Genomic DNA, 24672 nt, shown 5'->3' with positions numbered 1-24672 from the left:
ATGTTACCTTGGGTACTAAAGAAGATAAGACAGTCACAACTCACTGTAATCATAGTGGCACCATACTGGCCACGACGGTCTTGGTTCTCAGACCTGCAGGACATGTTGGTCGCCCATCCAATACGTCTAACCCCCAGGTCAGATCTCCTCCTTCAAGGGCCCATAGCTCACCACAACCTGGGCCTGTTCCGTTTGATGGGGTGGTTATTGAATCCGACATCTGGAGAAAACAAGGACTGTCGGAAGAAGTCATTGCTACCATGCTAAAAGCTCGAAAAGCAACCTTATCCGGGTCCTACCACAGAATATGGCACTCCTACCACAACTGGTTCAACGAAGGGGGTTTCGCGTTTTTAGAACTCAAGATCCCTAGGATTCTGTCTTTTTTTCAGAGGAGTCTCCAACTAAATCTCAAGCTCAGCTTTCTTTTTTTTTTAATTCAATACTGCTTTTATTGGCATAAAAACAAACAGAAAGAGCAAGTAGTGGCATACAATGACATTTGCAAGGTATAATGAGCAAGTACATAATACAGGTACCCATGCAGCAGTATACAATGATAGTACCACCCTGATTCGTCTGGCATCTAAGGAACACATTGAACAAGCAATTAGAAAAGACTAGCTTAACACTTATGTATGGCCCCCAGAGGATGCGAGATGGCCTTCTCGACTGTAAAAATGGGCTAGACAGACTAGGTGGATACGGAACTCTGATAAGAAGTCCACGGTTCCCATGTCTGTATGATTCAAAGATTCTTTTCCGGGTCGGTTTCCGTCAAAAATTCCATATATTTCCTAGATTCAATCCGTTTGATCAACTGCTGTACAGAAGGAGTAGTTGGTGTCTTCCAAGTACTCGCTATAAGAGTTAGTGCTGCATTGAGTATCTGAAATAGAAGGCTCCTCTCAGCTTTTGAAATTTGTACTGGGTAGATTTGGAGTAGTGCTATCTGGGGCAGTTGGGGTATTTCCCTGTGGAATATCTCCTTTATTAAATCGAAAAGCTCTGTCCAAAAAACTGTAACTTTTACACACTGCCACCACATGTGAAGCATTGTACCTGGCTGTCCACATTGTCTCCAGCACATGTTTGGATAATTTGGAGAAATCTTTGCAATCCTGGAGGGTGTTAGGTACCACCTACCAACCACTTTAATGTGAGATTCCAGGTGGTTAGTGCAGTGGGTAGCGCCTTTAGGACTATTGATACAGGCGGACCATTGAGCTGGGGAGAACTGCAGTTGAAGCTCCTGTTCCCATTTATCCATATATAGAAGTTTTTGAGATTCCTCACGTGTTATTTGCATTTTATAACAATCCGACAATATCGATTTACCGTTCCAGAATTTACCACAGAGGCACTCCATCCATGACTGAGTGCGCAATGTTTTGTAATCCACAGCAGTGGTGCGCAGAAAATGCGTGATTTGCCCATAAGTATAGATTTGATGTGGTTGTAAACCATAGGTCTGCATCAGATCCTCAAACCGACGTAGTTTTGAGAGCTGGTAGAGGTGTCCTAGTTGGGAAATCCCAGCAGTAGCCCAGCTGTTAAGGTTTATCTGTGGGATGAAATATTTCAGTGCTTTCAGAGGCAGTAAAGGGGAAGGAAAGGTACTAAACTTAAGCTTTGTGTGCACAGTATCCCAGATATTGATGGACAGTTTAGTGGTGGGTAAAAGGCTGTCCACTGGTGGTCTGGAATGTTTGGGCATCCAGAAAAGATGAATTATAGAGTTATCCCCCATCATTTGAGCTTCCATATCCACCCATGCTCTGCAGCCCCTTTCCGCATGCAAACGGACAACTGATTCCAAAATAGTGGCAATATAATAGGCTTTGACATTGGGTATACCCATTCCTCCTGAAGATCTGGAATATTGAGTAGTCGAGAAGGCCATTCTCGGGGGTTTTTGCTGCCATATGAATCTATTCATAGTTCTCTGTATAGTCGCCAAATATTTAGTAGGGAGCCGGATCTGCAACATTCTAAATACATATAAAATGCGTGGTAAAAGGTTCATTTTTATAGCCATTACACGCCCATACCAAGAAATTGTTTCTTTTCGCCATCTGTTACATTCTAATTCAACGAGTTTTATCAAAGGAGAATGATTCAATTTAAATATCATGGCCGGGTCTCTGGGTAGCTTGATTCCCAAATAGGTGATATAGGAATCACGCCACTCAAAGGCGTGGTAGTGTGCAATTCCTTCCAGAACCCGCCTAGGTATGTTAATGGGTAAAGCCTGCGTTTTTGCGGTGTTGATTTTATACCATGATACTACTTGAAACCTGTCAAGTTCTCTGAGAATATTAGGTAGAGAGGTCAAGGGATTCGTAACAGCCAGGAGAATATCGTCTGCGAACAAACCAATTTTCTGTTGCCCAACAGGCGTGGGGATGCCCTTTATATCCTGATTGTCCCTAATACTGTGGGCTAAAGGTTCAACCATTAAGGCAAAGATAAAAGGCGACAGAGGGCACCCTTGCCTAGTCCCATTAGTAAGCTCGAAGGCGTCTGACAGGGCTCCCTTGGTACAAACTTTAGCTGTGGGATTTGAGTATAGTGGAGAGACAGCTTTTAAGAAAGTTGGTCCAATCTGGAATTTGGCCAATGTAGCTTTCATATATTCCCAATTTACCCTGTCAAACGCCTTCTCTGCGTCCAGGGAAAGCAATAGAGCTGGTGTTTCAGTGCTTTTGAGTAAGTGTAAAATATTCTGAAATCGTCTTGAGCTATCAGCCCCTTGCCTGGTTAGTATGAATCCCACTTGATCGTTTTTGATAAGTATTAAATTAAGCCGTTGAGCTAGCAACTTAGCGTAAATTTTGAGGTCAGTATTAAGCAAAGTGATGGGTCTGTAGTTTTGACACTGGTCGTGGGATTTGCCTGGTTTAGGGATGGTAACTACATGAGCATGTAGAAATTCAGGATTAATCAGACCTGTGTCCATGATGTCCTGAAATAATTTAAGTAAATGCGGGGATAATATGTCAAGGTATAGTTTGTAATATTGGTTTGTGAAGCCGTCAGGGCCTGGAGATTTACCAAGTTTCAGTTCTTTAATCACAGATTGCACAGATTAATCTTCAAGCTGAATGGGTTTGCGAAGGGATTCCAATTGTTGCGGGGTTGGTGAAGGGAGGTCCAAAGTGTTCAAATATGCGTCAATTTGTTCTGGAAGTGGTCTAGAGTTTGCCGGGTCAGAGCCTAAATTGTATAACTTTGTATAATAAAGCGCAAATTTGTTTGCTATTTGTTTAGGGTCAGTTATTTTTGTATGAGCGTCCTGTAAGTGTTGTATGCGGGTTTGAGCTTGTCTTTGTCTTAATAAGTTCGCCAATAAGCCTTGTTTCCCTTAGTGTAAAAAGTTGTTTCATACATGTACTCTGTACGCCGTTTTAGCAGCCAAGATCGTATTTAATTTAGTACGTGTAGCCTCTATTTGTTTGACTGTATTCGCGTGGAAGTGCTGTATCAGGTCCCTTTCTAGGTCTGCTAACTGAGATTCTAGCATCTTCTGTTCCGATTCCCTTTGCCTTCTAAGTTGTTTTGCCTTGGCTATTAATTCACCTCGCAAAACAGCTTTGTGCGCTAACCAATTGTTTTGCCAGTTGGTGTCTCTAGGATTGTTTTCCCTGAAAAATTGTAATATCCTCTGCTCAATATATCCCCTGGTTTCCTCATTCTGTAACAATGTATTGTTCAGTTTCCAGGGAAGTTTGTCAGCTATTCTATCTAGGGGGAGCTCCATACCGATTGGGGCATGGTCTGACCATGTTCGTAGACCAATCCAAGGATTAACGACTTGTGTGGTGGATTGCAAGTCGGTGAGGAACATGTCAATCCTAGTGTGTGTTTGGAATCTAGGGGAATAGTATGTGAAGTCTTTCGCTGAGGGGTATTTAGCTCTCCATACGTCTATTAAGGCAAAGTTGTGCAAAAGTGTTCTAAATTTGGAGGCCTGGGCTAGCCGAGATTTGTTCGTAACCCCCCTACCATCTGCTCTTTGAACATCAATATGTGGGTTTAGGGTGAGATTAAAATCCCCAGCTATTATGCATTTCCCCTGTATATCATTAAGCAGTTTGGTAAAAGTTTGCGTCAGGAATCTACTTTGATTGTCATTTGGGACATACATATTTATCAGGGTATATTTAACATTGTGAATCATACATATGAGGAGGATATACCTGCCTGCGGGATCTACAACAGACTTCAATAGTTGCCATGACACACGGGAGGATATCAAGATGGACACTCCCTTGGTTTTGTTTTGTGAGTATGAGTGGTAGCTATGTGGATAATGCCTATCTGAAAACCGTGGCGGGTTCTTGACACAGAAATGTGTTTCCTGGTAGAAAAGTATATCAGCCTTGGCCTGAAAAGCATCTCTAAGGGCTTGATTCCTTTTATGGGGGGAATTCAATCCTCTAGTATTCAGAGAGTAAAAACGTGTCATCACAACAAATTGACCAGTTGCTTTACCCGTTGGGATACCCCTAAAATATAATGCGACACTGCAACAAATTCGACATAGCTTGCTCGCAATACAATATTACGCTGATTAAGTAAGACATAGGACCCTGCAATTGTATGATACCACTGAGGTATGGTAGAAAAAACAGTATAATAAAACATTGTTATCAACAAAACATAGAACATTAAACAAAAGAACTGCGAAAAACGCATGTGGTAACGTGTGGTAGATACCACGGTGTGACTACTCAGCTAATGTGGAGTCAATGGGGGCTCCGGAGATACAATATCTCATTGTGGACAGGGGAGTTTCTGGGTTACCTTACTGTCCTGTACTTTTAGCTTCCTCAAAGGGGCAACAAGATTCAATATCTCTGTTATGCAGCTGGATTGTGGGCAACTTTAAGCTTTCGACCAATCCTTCCTCACTTTATGCTGCTGTAGGGGAGGCCTACGTAGTGCTGTAGGCTCTGTGTCTTGCTCCGGCGACATGATGTTCCATCTGATGAGCGCTTTCCGCGCATCGTCAGCTGTTGACAGCGTAGTGGGCACTCCATTCCTTTGCACTATCAACTTTACCGGATAACCCCATCTGTACGGAATATTGTGTTGGCGTAGCAGAGACGTAGTTTCAGCAAAGGCCTTCCTCTTTAGTAAAGTTGCTGGCGATAGATCGGTATAGATCTCCAACTTCTGGTAATCAGGTTGCCACCCCTCTTTCTTGCAAACAAGCGATAGTAACTTCTCCTCGCCAGCACATCCCGTGGCGCCGCATTCAGGGGCCGCTTGGGTTTGGGAACCCGATGAATGGATCCAGTTCTCGTTCGAGGCTGGTGGGAGTCGGACATAATGGCCGCCAGCAGCTGTTGTATGTGCTGCTCTAGGTCTTGCGGGCCTACCTCTTCAGGGATCCCCCTAAGCCGCAAATTGTTCCGGCGGGATCTGTCTTCTAGGTCAATTATCTTGTCGACCAGTCTGTCTGTCTCCGCCTGTACTTTCGTATGCGAGTCCGCGAGGTCATTATGGGCCTCCGCAATTCGGTTATTTGCTCCTCTAGGTGCGCCGTCCTCTCGCCAATGTCTTGGATATCTTGTGCGAAGTTCATCCGACATCCGCCGAACATCATTCTAGAGGGTACATTTCACTTCCTGCAGCATTTCGCGGATTTGCGTTGCTGTCGCCGGAATGCTCTCACCCTGCGGCTCCGTCATAACAGAGGCCTGCGATTCCGCGCCTTGCGGGCGAATCCAAGTTGGCGGAGGAGCGTTGCGACGCTCGAATAAAATAAGTGGAGACAGCTTTTTGTTCTTTTTTTTTGATTTCTCTTCTGGCCCCATGGACTTGGAGGGACTCAACTCGTGCCCAGAGTACATAGCCCGCAATGGGGCAGCTTAGATTCGCCCCCATTGAGGATCTGTACTCCCTCGTCCACGGAGCTCTTTCTCCTATGCGTCCATTAAAGTTGGCTAAGGGCAAAACTCCGCCCCCCAAGCTTCAGCTTTCTTAAAGTACAGATATCGAGCCCTTATCTGTAGCCTCTTTCAACAAGGACCTGGCACTAGAAGAATCCATACGGTACAATTTCTGCAAGGGAGTACAGACATCTAAAAACCTCCGTTCCGATCCCCAGTCCCCAGGGTGGGACTTAAACCTAGTACTCAAAGCGCTTCCTTGATCCACCGTTTGAACCAATGGGATCCCATTTCTGAAATCACTCTGACTAAGAAAGTGCTTTTCCTGATGACATATCCTCAACCAGACGAGTATGCAGACTCAGCCTCTGTCTTCTGAAGAACCGCTGACATCATTTTCCACAAGGACAAACGCGTACTCAGAACACTACCCTCCTTCCTACCAAAGGTGGTATCTCAATTCACATCAATCAAAGAAATAGTAGTGCCAACCTTATGCCCTGATCCAAGAACGACAAAGAGCGCAGACTACACAAATTAGATGTCGTCAGAGCACTTTGTTGGTATGTGGAACTCTCAAAACCATTTCGGCATTCTACATCCTTGTTTATACTACCAGCGGGCCCCTAAAAAAAGCCAGCAGCTTCTAAGCAACACTGGTAAGATGGATCAAAGAGACAATACGGCAAGCCTACTTATCCAAAGGGAAGGTTCCCACCCCTGAATATACGAGCTCATTTGACGAGAGCAGTCGGAGCTTCCTGGGCATGGCGGCAACTCTGGCCTCATTGAGCAGATCTGCAGAGCGGCACCTGTGTTTTCCTGTTCATACATTCTCAAAATTCTACAATCTGACCACGTACTCCTCAGCGGAGGCAGAGTTTGGCCCGCAAAGTACTGCACTCCATAGTGCAGTAAAGGTGTCATCTCTTTTTCAACTCAGTTTAATTCCTCAATTCCCACCGTTTGTCTGGGGCTGCTTTTGTTAGTCCCCTAATGTCCCCTGTGTCTCCCCAAGAGATTGACAGAGAAAACAGTATTTTTCATACTCACCGTTAAATCTGTTTCTCTGTAGCCTGATAGGGGGACACAGGGCTTTCCCGCCCCTTGAGAATGGTTGACCACCGTTGGTCTAAATGGAAATATTCTTCTGTTTTTTACCTGTTCTGCCATTCGGCTTATTGGTTTTATGAAGTTATTATAGCAGCTATCCTTTGGTACAAACTGGATGAATAAGTAAGTGTGTGGTGTTAAGCTGGCTATCCAGACACGCCCCCTGAATGATTTTCATAAGTGTTCCTGCGTTCCTGGAGGATGGAGCTAACCCCTAAGGTCCCTGTGGTCCCCCTATCGACTACAGCAGAAACAATTTAACGGTGAGTATCAAAAATCCTGTGCTTTACCAACCATTAGGTCATCACAATAGGTTGCCATGGGTTACCCATTGGTGGAGTCATCATAATGGTTGCCATCGGGTACCATTGTAGAGTCATCACGGTAATGTTGCCATGGGTTACGCATTGTGAGTCATCACAATGGTTGCCATGGGTACCATTGTGAGTTCATCAACAATGTAATGACCTCACAATGGTGCCATTGTGATGTCATCATATACATTGTGATGCTAATGGACCCTAAGCTTCTTGTACATGTAGCACAGAATACAGAATTCCATTTGTCATTTGTTTTCCAGCCAGCTGAGTAAGCATCAGAGCAGAGGTCATGTGGTATATTAAAACTACTAAAACTTCATATTAAGATAAAATATAGATAAAATAAGTTATATAATTCTCAAGTAGAAAGTGTACTATGAATCCTACCCTTTTATATGAATAAAGTAGCCCCTGTGTAAAATATAAGGATATTATAAGTAGCGAGGCATTCAGGCCATGAACTCTGAAGATGAGTTCTAATATCTATATTTGCAACAGGGATACTTTATTTATTACGTATCATGAAACCTAGAATATACATCACTAAGCTGCTCTGATTTACATACAATGACATCACTTAAGCTCTGATTAAAACAATGAATCTAATTCAATGGACCATATTAAGTCAATAGCTGAGTTGCTTCTCATATCCGATCGTATAATGCACCTAAGCTTTCTGTACATGTAGTACAGGAAACAGATCAATTTCATTTGAATTTTCCAGCCAACTGCAGTATAGCATCAGACAGAGAGTGAGGTATATTAAAATTACTAACATGATATTAAGAGCAAGAGAAATATATAAATATAATACATTAGTATGAACACAGATTGTGATATATAGTGATATCATATAGTGAATAAATGTACCCTTGTAAAAACAAGGAAATTATAAGTTCGCGAGAGTTCAGCATGAACTCTGAGGTAGTTCGAATAATCTTCAATATTTGCAACAGGGGATATTTATTTATCAAATAATCATTTCCTGTGAGTCATGCGACAAATTACATCCACTAACCTCTATTACAAAATGACATCACATAGCACTGTTATAAGGATATCATTACAGGATATTTATTGGTTCTTGTGTATTATTATATATGTATGCTATTTATAACATGTTTTTTTCTTCGCTTACAGAAATCAAATAACAAAATCAAATAACAAAATCAAATAACAAAATCAAAACTCTACATTCCTATCAATAACACTTTAAGAAAAGACTGTTGAAATGTATTTCTTATTGCTTTCCATTTCGTAAAAGTAAGCATTTCCAAATTATATATAATTAAAATGCAATATGTTGTTAAGTTAAAGAACAGCTCACATAAAAGTCTCAAAAGTTCGTAAACATCTGCAGTAACAATTTATCAAATTTCACAAATATTATTTACCTTTTATAGAAATGCTAACTCAGTTATTCTGCATTAATATTAGCTAAATTATCTTTTAAGAATATAAAATATTCCTGTAAAAAAAAAAAAAAAAAATTAAATGTGCATCTTAAACCCTCCAATTCATCACAATCAAACAATTCTTAATGGCAAAAATTAATTATACGTTGATAAAACCCACTATTGTTTATTTACCACACACAGAATTTGTCATTGTGCTGCCGTATCCATAGCACTTTTGGCTTCATTGTTGTACTTGTAGCTGGCAGAAACAAATATAGTCACTGACGTGCTGCTATTTTTTGTGCACAGGTGCAGATTTCCCTATAGTTAGTAATTATAGTCATATTGTTTATTACGATAATTAAAAATAAAAAGTCCCTATATAAATTTGATTCATGTATTTGTCATTGGCACCACTCCATATTGGCCACATAATTGTGGAGAATGTAGCAAATGAACATGACTTTAATATGGCCTACAGTTGGATATGTTGTTCAGTGTTATACAATATGTAGCATTTCATGTCTGTTAAGCAAAGAATCAGTGATTACCTTCTCGCTTTGATCTTTGCTCCAATGTATACATTACATGTTGGTATATCGCAATATCATGGGTGGTAAAGGTCCTACAATATAGTTTTTTCTGAACTGGGATGGTCTAGTCCTGCCTCTGACTGGTTATTAATTCAATTTTTCTACACCACTGGCTAGTGATGGCGAATTTGCGCCGTTTTCGCGCAAAAATTTGCGAAATTGCGAAACGGTGAAAAATTCGCGAAACGACCGCGGCGTTCGTTTTTTACGCCGCGTCCGTTTTTTAGGAAAAACAAATTGCTGACGCCCAATTTCCGCCTGCCGAATAATAATTCGCCCATCACTACACTTGCCCATATTAATTAGGGATAATTTGGCAAAGAGCTATGTTAAATACCCAGTATTAGCATATTCTTTAGCTGCAAATGAAGCGTTTTAACCTATAAACTGATAAATATATATTTTCTTTTCTTTAAAGCAGAAACCCTAATGACAAGCTTTGAAGAAATTGAGGTAGGCAGGAGATATTTGTAGAATTAAACAGAACATTCTTTTAATTCTTAGACTGCCTTCCTTTCATAGTACAGATTTACTTTAGCAACTTTCCTCATACTGACTAATCATATAATGGACGTTTAAGGTATGTGGAGTTTTTAACGTATCTTCAGTGCAGACCGAATCCTCTTTCCTCCTTTTTTACCTCTTCTTGTTTAAATAAAAAAGGTGTGTATATATATATATAAACTTACCTACACTGCTGTTATGAAAAGGCACATGTAGTATTGCTGACCAAATACCTTTATTTACATATATAATACATATATTTATACTATTAATATATATATATATATATATATATATATTATAATATATATATATATATATTATATATATATATATATAGGTACAGGATCTGTTATCTGGCAACCGTTATCCGGAAAGTTCCAAAATTATAGAGAGGCCATCTCCCTAAACTACATTTTATCCAAATAATTCCAAATTTTTAAAAAATGTTTCCTTTTCTTCTCCATAATAAATTAGTTCCATGTACTTGATCCCACTAAGAAGAAATACCAGCCTATTGGTTCATTTAATGTTTACACAATTTTCTAGTAGACTAAAGGTATGAACGATCCAAATTACAGTAAGATCTGTTATCCAGAAAACTCAAGTCCCGAGCAATTGTGGATAACCAGTCCAATACCTGTATATACACAGTTATACAAGAGTGGACATTGGTTGCTCATGAATCTTTGGTTTTCCTATAAAATTAGACATATTTCTACATTGCACAGTGGGTTATGGGCCTACGTGTCGGAACTGTAGCATTTACTTTACATTTTCTTACTTTTGTGAATCTCTTATTCTTGCGCTATTTTAATCTACAGATCAAACAGGAATCACTAGAAAAACAACCTTTTGAAGCTAATAGTGAAAAGAAACGAGTTATGAAGTTAATAGCGAAAGAGAAACAACTATTGAGCTAATAGTGAAGAGAAACGAGTTATGAAGTTAATAGTGAAAGAGAAACAACTATTGAAGCTAATAGTGAAAAGAAACACAGTTAATGAAGTTAATAGCGAAAGAGAACAAACTGTTGAAGCTAATAGTGAAATAGAAACGAGTAATGAGTTAATAGCGAAAGAGAAACAACTGTTGAAGGCTAAGAGAAAAGAGAAACTACTACTAAGCTCATAGGAAAAGAAAGGCGGCTAACAAATCTAGAGAGTACAAGAAAAACTGCTAAGAAGCCTAATGGTAATTAGTTAAATGCTAAATGCTATCTTCTGATTGGCTGAACACTTTCTACCTGTTACAGAAATGAACTAGTTGGTACTTGTTACTACTCCATGTCCCATCTTTAACCTTATAGTCCAACACTTCTTTCATATTAGTGGCAGAACATGATTTAGATGAATAAATGTGTTCATCTTCTAATCTTCACCTTTATCAACTGTGAAAATTTGTTGTTATTTGTTAACACTTTCTAAATAGATTTGCCCCTGTATATGTCTAAGTACATGATGTTCTAAAGATTATTTCAAAAGAACTGTCTGTGTTATCATTGTGGGCTTCATAAATAGTTATGGTTTTTTCTGTAATTTTTCCAGTCTGGGAATTTGTAGTAAATTGCCATCTTCATTCTTGTACTCTTTGTGGTTTGTTAAAATATTATTCATTATTCCATCACTCTCATCTGAATATAATATATGTATGTTATATCTCTTTTGCACATGCAGTTTCACCTGAACGGGATAAATTGGTACTTGTGACGAATGGTGTATCAGACAGAAGAGATGCTTCAAGACCAGTTAAAACATCAAGTTTGGTAAGTATTCCAGCACCAGGAATTCTTTTAGCCTATGTTTGAATATAATATATTAGGAGAAAAAAACTAAAAATGACATTGCACAGAGAGTCCATCTCCTACAATTGTAAATGATCTTAGTTTGGTGCCTGACTTCCCCAAGGCTATAATGACTTTACATAGAAAAGTTAAAGAACACTAGGAGGATAACAGATAAGCCACATTCTGCTCTTCATGTGTCCTGTTGTGAGGAGCATGAATTGGCTGGAAGGAGCACCTGGTCTAACATGACACAATCACACTAAAGTAACATAGAAATTCTGAATATACCTGTAATGGCCATTTTTACAAATGATATAAAAAACCAGGTGTATTGCTGTGAGTAGATATGCTGATAGCCAACTCATAAGGAAATAGGTAGATGGAAGAGATGTTCCATTTATCCCTGATATCTGCCCAATATGCAACAAGTACAACATTTAGTATTGGTTGTTATACAAACTATATTTGTTCTTCCACTACTAGCTATTTCCAAACCCCAAGACTTATGAATTTGTTTCTTTTATATACCCTTAAGGTCCCTTAATATCACACAGAAGACAACATGATCCCATGCAAGCAATTTATTCTGTATAGCCACCTTTAAGAAATTACTGTATTTGGAATCTCTAATGCGTTTCTCTTTAAATATCCCACACAGAAAAAGAAAAGTTTTCTGGACTGACTTTAAAGATCCCAATGACTTCGAGAGAGGCCTATTAAGTAGAGGATGGTGAAGAAAATTGCCCCCACCTTCAGTAAGTCTGCTTAAAAAAAACATCTCTTCAAGGATTTTTAGAGATATTGAATTGTTAATCGATAAAAATGAACCTAGTGCTCCCACATCTAGATATAATGTCTCTGCCTGGGGTTTCTGAGCACAAAGTTGATGAAGTAGAAGTAGAGGATAAAACCTCATGGAATAGGCGACAAATCTGCATGAAAGTTTGCATCCAACTTTATCTTCCAGTGACTTTCTGATCTGAAAATATTCCACGTAAACATATCCGTAGGCCAGAATTTATAAGGAATACTTTTTCTTAGGCACATGACACCAAAAAACATGGTTTTGTTAACACGTTGATACTCTACGTCTTAAGCCTTAATATTATAGAGATAAATATTATATTCCCTAATGTGCCCTGGGAAAATATGGGCAGAATCTGCTACTAGTGGAAACTTTCTGAGCATCTAATAAACTGTGATAATGATACTAATGCAATGTTTTTACTTGATAGATGCTGGTCCCAAGAAAACCTGTATTTCGTGACCCAAGCATATGGACATAAGGTAAATTCATATTTATGTTTGTACAATACAAAGATCTATGTAAGAAATGTGTGGGTATCTTAATCTAACCACTCATGGATATTGGCCAATTTAATTGAGCATTAAGATAAATATTGTTAATGTTTAATATTATAGCTTTCTTTTTATCACACCATTGTCATTGTTCAACCAGAAAGTGTCCAATGAACTTGCACTTTCCTATAGCTAAACATATTTCTTTCTATGATACAAAATATAAATGCCACCGTACATTTACTATTCAGTTAAAATGCATGATGTGACTGGTGGAGAGGAGCCAAGCAAGTTAGCAAGCTACATACTTAGTGCAACTTAATTACAGAGTATGTAGCAGCATAACTAGCAGTTACTAGCCAGTTGTTATTTCTTCTGTGGTAAAATGAAGTAATAATATGCTCCAGAAGTTTACTAATCATTTGAGGTACTTGCCTTCCATGAATAAACTTTGTATTATTTTTCTTTTTAGATTATAAGTCGTTAATACATACAACCCAACCTCATCCTGACACGCAAAGAATTGAACTCCATCTTCTGAAAGAGGATCAGATAACCAATCACTTTTGCAGAGTGCACGCCCAAGCAAGGTGAGCCAACTGCAGTGACTTACAAATGACCCAAGCAACCAATTAGATCTTTCATTTCTATCTCGCAGTAGCTGATCAAAATGAAATTGCTTATTAAATACTTTTGTGAATATATTCACATTCTCAGTGAAATTTGCCGTTTATTCATAATAGCACAACAAAAAATAACAGCAACATTGTTTTAGATGATTTGATCCATGTCTGAACTGGAGGCCCCAGTATTTAACCAGTGTAAAAGAACCCAATATGCTCCACATTGGCCCATTAATAAATACTGGTGCATTGCATTTTTGATATTTGCCGTTTACAGTCTGCCTGTGCAGGACTGCTTCTTTTCATCTGAATCATATGGCTTCCAGTTAACATAGATTGGAACCCATTATTTCCAAGTCAACAGACGGTTCCAGTAAATGGAAGTGGAAATTATTTACATAGGGTTTCCAAGAGGAAAACAAGGCTATGATATGATGCCTCTTGTCACTGGTCATACTCACAATGTAACTTCTTCGGACACAGGTGACCTGGTGGGAATATAGAGCCAGAATGTGGCCAATCAGTGGCTCTCTAGATGTTGTTGCATTCTAATTCCTAGATTTTTTGTATATTTTATTGCTATAATCTTTTTTGACTTTTATATATTATAAAATGCATAACTAAATATGTTCTTTGTATTCTAGAGTGGTCTGTGCAAAGTATTAAGGCAATGGTGTTTGTCGTGTGATGCGAATTCCACACACCTTTCTTCCCTCGTTGCTAACATGTTTAGTAAGATAATGAAAAACAAGCATTCATTGGTAAGTGTGCATAAATACTGTATCATGTCATTATGTCCTTGGGTATAGGTAGTCTTAAATGGGCTTTATATCCTTCAAAAACCAAAGATTATTTAACTTAACGTAGATCTACAACAGTGCTTCATGAGCAACCAGTTGCTCACCAACTCTTTGGATGTTTTCTCTCGTTAGGCCTAGAAACAGGCACTTATTTTAAATTCCAGGCTTGGAGGCAATTTAAATTGCATATAAACAGGTGTACTGCCATGTAGAGGATCCTGTATGTTGTCAGGCCACGTAGGGGCTACTAAATCACATCACTTATTTGGCACACTCCAGGGACTTTTATCATTTTTGCATTGCTCCAAAACTCTTGTTTTAATGTGAATGTGGTTCATGGGTAAAAAAAATGGATGGGGCCCCTTGTTTTAACACTAGGTTATTTTATATATTGCATTTTTTTCATGGAATAGTTATTTTGGTTTAGCTTTTACACAAATGTATTTATATAACATTTGAAAAAGGCACAGAGCACACATTCAATATAAACATTGCCCAGGCCATGACTAGTCCCTCCCCTCTCCTTGATGTCTCTCAACTTATCACCTAGTCATTAGAATGTTTTTAAGAGGGATTCTGAAATCACTGTTCTATACTAGCTGTCCATATGAAATAATGTTCCACCCTAAATAAAATGTGCTCTAATGTAACAGTATAGAAGTTCCCATAAAGGTATATTATAGTGCATATTAACGACAACTCTCTGTATCTCTTATAAATTGTGCCTATATAACATTAATATGTAAAGAAAATAAAATCCATAGTATCACCTCTTAGAATATAATTCAAAGTTCCATCTTTCTTTAGAAAACTAAATCATTTGCCCTGTTTGTTCTCACAGTTATTGTTAGTGTCATCTTTGGTTAAATAGAGTATTCTAACAAAAAATTACCTTATTTAGATGACTTTACCATGACTGCGGCTTGTGGTATCCCTAAAAATGGGTTTTTGAGAAACCAATGGGAAGTCTTTGCAAGATGAAGTTATTGCCCAGCCGGAAAGAAAAGGAAGAAAAACGGCTATTTTGCATGTCAGGTAAGGGAAAAGCAGCGCACCTGGTATAGCTACAGCTACTCTGATAACAGAAAATGAGTTACTTTGTAGTATTTAAACAAGACCCCTTCTTTTGCAGTGACTATAATTGGACAGTAACACCTTGTTCATTTTTTACACTGTAAGATTAGACTTGAAATGGAGTCACTGATCTCATGGTTTTCCAACCAACTATATTTGTTTATTGTTCTCACTTCTTATTAATTCTCCTCCTGTTATGTTCTTTCTGTAGATGCTAAAATAAACAATCATGCCCTGCAAGAATTGTTCCAGAAGATATTTATAGTAACAGCCTTGTGGCTTGCCAGTTTCATTCTGTACGACTTGACACATGAGGATGAAAGACGACATAATATGTGCCGGGATAGTTGATAGAAAAATTTCATAATGACTACTATCAGGTTATGCAGTAAGTAATGTCAGATGAAACCATTCATAACAATTTAGATTTAGAAGAAATTGTCCTGATTATAGGAAACAATGACAGTGAAACTCTATGGGGTGATTTATGAATGTTCATAGAAGTTTTTGTTTCTTTCGAAATCATTAGTTTTTTGCGCAAATTCATGCATTTTCTTATAGTTACTTAATCCATGATTTTTTAGTTATTTAGCAAGGTGTAAAACCCATAAAATCTACGAATACAAGGGCCTAAACAATCACATAGAACAGATATTTATCGTAAATAATACTTATTGTATACATTAATAATATCTCCATAAACATGTGTATTGCAATAGTGTGATGTGTATTATGTATAACTGTCTCTCATCCCTGCCCTTGTATTGTTACAGTCATGGTGCGCACATACAGAATTCAGACACAGTATGTTGATTACTGCCACCAATGTTATGTAAGCTGAGAAGAGTGAACCCACAGCTAGATATAGTGGAGAAAAAAACATCTGGATTTCAAAACCAAAGAAATTTTCTAGAGGAAGAGGTAAGAGAATCTGTGAATGGGTACTCAATTGTTGTTTAGGGGGAAACAAAAGTTCAGGTACTGGTGGGTGCCCCCACAGGACATTAAATGACTCAACATCAGTAACTAATGCAGAAAACTCATGCAAGGGCTTATATATGTAATAGCTATTTCTATATGATCCATAGAAGGGTGAGGAACCTCACCCGCCAGGGAGGTTTGGGAGGATCCATGAGGGGTTTTCATCTCATCTCATACATTTTGGCACATAATAATTCCCATTCTCATGGCCAATTACAGTTATGATTATGGTATTTCTGTGCAATAATCAAATATGTATAATGAATTCCTAATTTAGATGTGTGAGATGTAGGACCAATATGGTTTCAAAGGAGCACCTTAGTTATTGGTCCAAACGCATGCTGATTTTGTTGCTTCACGGTGTTACAGAATGGTTTACTACAATATTGATTTAAACAGAGATTGATTCATGTTTTACATGTTATTACAGGGATACGTGCAGAACTGATCTGAAAGACATATGTTTCTTGGGAAAAGGGAATGGGTGGTGAAAGTACATAGAGAGGCCACTTCTTGTATATGGAACCAATTTGATCTCCGTCAGCATTTCCTCATAGACGGATAGAGATACCTTAACTACTCTGGGTTCTATAAGCACAGTTTCCTCCGGTTTCTCATCTCAGCCTTCACGCTGGAGAGTTTAGATACGTAAGTAGAGGGTGCAAAATCTTGCATTCTATTTATTTGTTATAAGGTAATGACGTGATGTTGATATGACTTCACTGCTTTGTACTCTCAGAGGCTCATGTACAACCAGAAATAAGACTCTACTCTCTGCCTTATTTTAGCATGTTACAAACTGGTATAAATATCATAAGACCTTTTTTAATTGAACAAGTAAGAATTACATTATAAACACCTTGGACAATTGGTGCCATTGTTGCTTGTAACATATTTGGTTTATAGTCGGATAATGGTTGATATCACTTTAGAATGATATTTGCCTTTTACATCTGTGAAGTGATGAATATGCTAAAGGCCCTGTTCTTCTAACCTCTGATCTGTACATTGCATTGGTTCAAGGGCTCTGTAATTTTGGCTCTAACTATGGTAGTCGCTTGCTAAATCTAATGATGGCTAAGGCAGATTGAATATTTAGTGACTCACTGGATACCGACACCTGGATTACTAGTGAATGGATTCAGGCACATAAACCTGACAATTGTATTGTTTTATCCTTCCAGCGCCACCCCATGGTATGTAATTACGCCTAAAAGAAAAATTAGAATGCACCAAATCGTCACCCAACCTGCCTGAAGAAAACATGTGCCACAGTGACGAATTCAAAGAGTATCTTTGTACAATCGGAAAAGAGCAAAGTCTGGGATTCCAATCATTATACCAGGGATGAAGAAGCCCTCATTCATACAATGAAGGCCACTCGGAAAATGTGAAGTACAGGAAAAACAGTTTTGACCTTTTTGGTTTCAATTTTCTGTTTGGAGAAAACTTCCAGCCCTGGCTACTTGAGATACAATACAAAACCTGGCATACCAAAGACACGTCAGTAATGTGAAAATTGTTCCACCAATGGTAGAGGACACATGCTATCGTGTGGTGGATTGATTACAAGGATGACCTAACTGTAATGTGGGAGGATTTGAACTTATATATAAACAGGTAAGTGCAAGTCAAGGACAGAAACTTGATTACTGATGAATGTCTAAAGAATAAATATAACCTCGGCATATAATCTGAGTACATAATGTTTTTTGGCTGTGTTTATTTATATAAGTATGCCATGGGTGTGGTACTGCTACTTTCAGGCTCTCTTCCCCATGGGAATGTCTTTGCAGATTGGACAAATTGGTGTCCCACCCCTGATAAGTTTAACACGGGCCCAAGGGGATGAGGGGGTTGCAATTGCACCCAGGCAAGTAGTTATGCCACCGCACTCTGCCTCAGCCTTGGAAATGGCTATTAGTTGCAACGCTCAAACAAATCTAAGCAGTTCCTCTTAACTTGAACAAGTTACAGACATTTGTAAGCCAATACGTTTTAATAGTATCCAGAACAGTAAATATTCAACTAACCTTATAATATAGGAAGGTAATTACGTGAGGAACATACAAATAAGATTGTAGCATATAACACAGATTTAACACTAGGACACTGGGTATAACTTTTGGTATTACATCTGAGTATAGGAGACATCATTTTTGAATACATAATGAAAATGATTCATTTAAGCCTATATGGACTATATATATATATATTTTTAGTGCTAAAAGCTTTCTGTTTTTTCAGTTTTTAGGCAAATTATACTGGAATGTGTCACGGTCAGCACCCAACACCAGAAAGTATGCCAGGCACCCTGGTCTCTCTCGTACTTCACCAGTTAAGTGCGCCTTGGCCTCGGAGGAGCCCTCAGCTTACTTCAGATGCCACCTGGACTTAACGAGAGGTGCAAGGCGTAAGTTCTGGCTGGCAATGGGGCACGACTGTTTACAAGATGCTGGAAGATAGGAAGCCACCAGGAACAGGTAGGCGGGCCAGCAAAAGCAGTAGGAATCGTCAGCAGCAACGGGTCGAAACCAGGTTATCAATCGGAAGGTTCAGCATGAGATAGTAGACGACTGGCAAAGGTTCAGGATTGGAGAGATCAGCGTAGTAAGCAAGCAGGTATGGGTCAAACACGAAAGGATCAATCAGCGATTCACAACAATAAGCTCCCAGTAACAACAGCTCATTGACCTACAACGGGCAATGAGCTAATACTAAAAATCCTTTTATACATTTGAATTTCGCGCCAATAGCACGATGGCGCAATCACGTCAGCCAGCCTGCGCTTTATGAATTGCCAGCTAGAGACCGGACCAGATGGAGCAGGCGAGCAACGCGGTATGGACCCCGCTGCGCTAGACCACCAGGATTAGTGCCTTACGAAATGGGATTCTCAGTAAAAGAAAAAACATTTAGAGATCTGAAGATAACACCATCTCTGATCCATAACAGGTGGCTAGTGGGATGAGTCTTGGAGGAAGGAATAGTCCAACCAACCATTTCTTTTGATGCCTATTTTTTTCTTTGTTATACCTTTTTTAAAATAAAAATTATTTCCCTTAATCACTTTTTTGTCTTTCCTTATGAATAATATAAATACTTTTTAACGTTGGTATCAGTTGACACCATAGCTCACGCCACAAAGACCACCTATTAAAAAAAAAATAGAAAATTCATAATATATATTATAATAGAAAGGTACAATAGTAATAATTCCATCAAAAGCACATTTAGTTATGATGCGAGAGTAATGTTCCAAAGAGTATGCCATTTAATTTTGTGTATTTGATTTATTGATCATGTATTTATTAACTATTTTTTTGGTTGAACGTGTCACCATTTTCCATCTTTCCCGCTGTTACTCCAGCCGGGTGGTGGGTCAATGAATCAATGGAGGGCAGGTTGGTGACATTGCGAGGATGGACCTGTGATGTCAGTGGACACTCCTCATGTTAGGATTATGCTGATGTCATTTGGCAAAGTGCAAAATAAATGGCAGTAAGGAAAAGATGTGGCACCTCCTTGCCCCTCACCCTTGTTCTGTCATACTTTCCCATTCAACTGGAAGGGAATTATGGCGGTGGACAATGGTGGTGATTGCTTACCCCCGGACCAAAAATATTGTTGGAGTTTGTGAGCGGACCTTTGGAGACTTGATGCTGCTTTGTAGAATAAGTCTTTATTGCAACACGTGTGAAGAGAAATGAGCAACCACTTTTGATTTAACCCTGCAGCCTCAAGTTTTTTATAGTCTCTCAGCTGTCACTTCAGAAAAGGGGGCTCAGTACCTCAAGGAATTTGTCTCCTACAAGATGGTCTCTATATGCTTTACCTATTAACTTACACATACCTCCCAACAGTTTCAAAATTGATTTAATAAGAGACTGGATATGTGAATAAGAGGGCCTGAATAGAAGATGAAGTAATAAAAGTAGCAATACACATACATTTGTCGTATTTGTTTTATAGATGAGGGTCAGTGACCCCCATTTGAAAGAGTCAGAAGAAGAAGGCAAATAATTAAAATCTATACCAAATAAATAATGAAGACCAATTGAAAAGTTGCTAAATTAGCATTCTAAGCCTGCCAAGTCACACAATTCCCAATAATGCTCAAAGTAATGATAGGCACACCCAATATCAAGAAATAGGAAAAATGTATTAAAAAAATAAAGAAAATACAAACAATTATACAAAAAATACTAAAGCAAAAAGAGCCCAGCGTTTCTGACTTAAGGGTCTTCTCAGGGCACAAATAGACAAAAAAACAAAAAAGGCAGAACGCGCCTTAACTGTCCATAAGGTTTTATACCCCAAGCTGTGTGTCTTCGTTCACAAATTCGGCTCTTAACGTCACTTTCTGCTTCCCCAGATAGTAAAGAGGCCAAGCAATGAATTGTGGATCATCAAATGGAACCAATGCGTTCCAACATATTCGCCAAGTTAGATTATTGCAGTACTATTTAATAACATTTCTAGCAATGCGACTGTGTGCACAAAAGTATCTAGATCCACTCCTCATCATGAAGCATTAATTCAAAGTCACGCAGCAACGCTGCTGCATCCTCCACCGAAGGTCTGAAATATAAGAGAACACGTCACTCCTGTATTCATTATCCTATTTGCGCATATGTTCCTCACATTTCTAACGCATATGCGTTTCAAACTCATTATCTAAAGAAACGGATTAATAAGTTGTCATCTCTATCTAAGGCTCAGGAGTACCTACCAATTAGCACCCTCTTTTTACTTCAATGGGTGTGCGCTTCTCTCTATATCTTATACAATTTCCCATAGACCTGCTTATCTTAAATAGTTACAATTGCTTCTTTGCTTATCTTAAATTTGTAACTAATGTATAGAAGTGCGCACCTGCCACATATTCTGGACTCTCTCAAGTCAGTTTTTAGAACTTGTGTATCTTTTTGTGCTGGGATAAAGTGCAGGAGATCAAAGAGAAGTCAGGACATTTCAGTAACAATCCGGGAATGCTGTTGAGCTGTCAAAATTGGACTGTCCTGCGAAAAATGGGACAGTTGGGAGGTGTGCTTACAGACAGCTCCCTGTAGCCCTGATACTGGCTGCCCAGCTGGATGATTACACAGAAAAAACAAACTATTTTCTACAAGGTCACGTCTGCATATACTGAAAGCATATTAATGTTAACTCTAAGGCAACAGTTACATGAGTATGAATGGATATGCAGAGGGTGTCACAATATTCACAATATGATCACAGTAGATAGTAAGAATTGGCATTTGTTTGATTTTAATGTCCAGGCTGACTAGAGAATACCCCAATGCTTATAGTGCTAAACAGCTGGAGGCGCCTCCCTATTATTAGGGTTGCTACCTGCAAAAATATAGAAGGCCGGTATTTTTTTTTCCAGAAAAGGTGGCACCCTCTCCTATTATACATATGTTACAGATATTTATGTCATGTACAGTATTTGATTTTCCTACTAAACAGACTTTCCTATTGCCTGCATTGTTTTGGTACTGGCTAAATATCTGCCACATACTGTTAGGCCAGGCTTGTCCCGGAGAAGTTGCCTAAGTTGCCCTATTCTTCCAATGACAAATGCTGGGAAATAATGGCAGTATCATAGAATAAACCCCCCCAGATAGGGTCTGTGATCAGGGGAATGGAAAGAGGTCAACTAATGATGTCCTGGACATAAAGGATGCGCATACTACATGTGCCGATATGCCACCGCATCACCCTTCCTACGTTTTGGCCAACAACCATTACCAGTTTGTAGCCGCTTCCATTCGGGTTATCAACACCGCCCCCGAGTGTTCACCACGCTGATGTCATCTTCGGAATCGGCTCTACGTCTACAAGGGATCTCAATCACTCTACCATGGACGACCTGCTCATAAAGGCAGAACAGCAACAAAAGCAAAGCAAGATCTGCTCTCTAGCAATCTCCTTGCTCCAGCGATATGGATGAAATCGAATTTACACCCAGCACCACAAATGACTTTTTGGGGCTGGAATTCCATACGAGCACTCAACTGGTCTGTCTCCCCCAGAACAACAAAAGACTCAGAGATCAATACAACGCCTACTTGTACCTCAAAGATCACAATACAAACAGCAAGAGGGTGCTATAGGGGTGATGATCTCAGTCATAGAGGCAGTGCCATTTGCACGATGCACTTTCGTCCATTAAAGTCGAACACACATTGCCGTCTGAAAGGGGGACCGCCTCTCCCGAACATTCTCCCTCTCCCAACAGAACCGGAGGTTGCTCTGGTGGTTAAACCCTGCAAAACCTTAAACACAGAACGTCATGGCGACACCAGACTGACATCATAGCCAAGATGCCACTGGGGGGGTGGGAGCGACCTGAATACAACTTATCAGCACAAGGACTATGGTCCACAGAAGACTCAAAACTTCCAATAAACATACTGAATTAAGAGCCGTAAGACTGGCACTCGAAGTATGGAGTACAGAGCGACAACGCACAACAGTGGCATACATAAATCGCAAGGGAGGCAACCCGCAGGCAAAGCGGCACTAGCGAGGCACAGCAAATCATTACCTGGTGGAAATCAACAAGGTGAGGTTGTCCGCAATACATATCCGGGGGTATCCAACACAAAGGTTGATTACCTCAGCCGAAATCAAATAGAACCCGGAGAGTGGGGAATTACACCGGAAGTGTTTGCCCGAGCTAGGTAAATCACTGGGATCTTCCACAAATAGACCTCATGGCCTCCAGAGACACATCACAAGGTACCCAGGTACTTTGCCCCTGTCGGGACCCGACAGCAGCGGGGACAGATGCAATGACCTCAAACCCTGCGATATCAAGCTAGCGTACGTCTTTCCACCCATTCCAATGTTACCCTTTGGGTACTACGAAGAAACAGTCACACTCACTGTAATCATAGTGGCACCATACTGGCCACGACGGTCTTGGTTCTCAGAACCTGCAGGAATGTTGTCGCCCATCTACAATGTCTACCAGGTCAGATCTCCTCCTTCAAGGGCCCATAGCTCACCACAACCTGGGCCTGTTCCGTTTGATGGGTGGTTTATTGAATCCGACATCTGGAGAAACAAGGACTGTCGGAAGAAGTCATTGCTACCATGCTAAAAGCTCGAAAAGCAACCTTATCCGGGTCCTACCACAGAATATGGCACTCCCTACACAACTGGTTCAACGAAGGGGTTTCGCGTTTTTAGAACTTCAAGATCCCTAGGGATTCTGTCTTTTTTTCACGGAGTCTCCAACTAAAATCTCAAGCTCAGCTTTCTTTTTTTTTTTAATTTCAATACTGCTTTATTGGCATAAAAACAAACAGAAAGAGCAAGTAGTGGCATACAATGACATTTGCAAGGTATAATGAGCAAGTACATAAATACAGGTACCCATGCAGCAGTATACATGATAGTACACCTGATTCGTCTGGCATCTAAGGAACACATTGAACAAGCATTAGAAAAGACTAGCTTAACACTTATGTATGGCCCCCAGAGGATGCGAGAATGGCCTTCTCGACTGTACAAAATGGGCTAGACAGACTAGGTGGATACGGAACTCTGATAAGAAGTCCACGTTCCCATGTCCTGTATGATTCAAGATTCTTTTCGGGTCGTTTCCGTCAAAAATTCCTATATTTCCTAGATTCAATCCGTTTGATCAACTCTGTACAGAAGGGAGTAGTTTGGTGATCTTCCAAGTAACTCGCTATACAGAGTTAGTGCTGCATTGAGTATCTGAAATAGAAGGCTCCTCTCAGCTTTTGAAATTTGTACTGGTAGTATTGGAGATGGCTATCTGGGGCAGTTGGGGGTATTTCCCTGTGGAATATCTCCTTTATTAAATCGAAAAGCTCTGTCCAAAAACTGTAACTTTTACATCACTGCCACAACATGTGAAGCATTGTACCATGGCTGTCCACCATTGTCTCCAGCACATGTTTGGATAATTTGGAGAAATCTTTGCAATCCTGGAGGGTGTTAGGTACACCTACCAACCACTTTAATGTGAGATTCCAGGTGGTTAGTGCAGTGGGTAGCGCCTTTTAGGACTAATTGATACAGGCGACCATTGGAGCTGGGGAGAACTGCAGTTGAAGCTCCTGTTTCCCATTTATCCATATATAGAAGTTTTTGAGATCCTCACGTGTTATTTGCATTTTATAACAATCCGACAATATCGATTTACCGTTCCAGAATTTCCACAGAGCACTCCATCCATGACTGAGTGCGCAATGTTTTTGTAATCCACAGCAGTGGTGCGCCAGAAAATGCGTATTTGCCCATAA

General features: G+C 39.6%; 1 protein-coding gene across 1 annotated transcript in view; it reads left to right on the top strand.

Moving 5' to 3' along the window:
* The first annotated feature begins 6664 nt into the window (after positions 1-6664).
* LOC121401263 (tubulin monoglycylase TTLL3-like) overlaps positions 6665-24672 on the top strand; it is a 36099-nt gene continuing 18091 nt past the window's right edge. Inside the window, exon 1 of the mRNA XM_041585606.1 lies at positions 6665-6791. Coding sequence (XP_041441540.1) covers positions 6665-6791 — 127 coding nt within the window. The remainder of the gene's footprint in view (positions 6792-24672) is intronic.

The sequence above is a fragment of the Xenopus laevis genome, chromosome 3L (assembly GCF_017654675.1).
Source record: "Xenopus laevis strain J_2021 chromosome 3L, Xenopus_laevis_v10.1, whole genome shotgun sequence".
Lineage (NCBI taxonomy): Eukaryota > Metazoa > Chordata > Amphibia > Anura > Pipidae > Xenopus > Xenopus laevis.
This window is presented reverse-complemented; position numbering and strand designations above follow the sequence as displayed.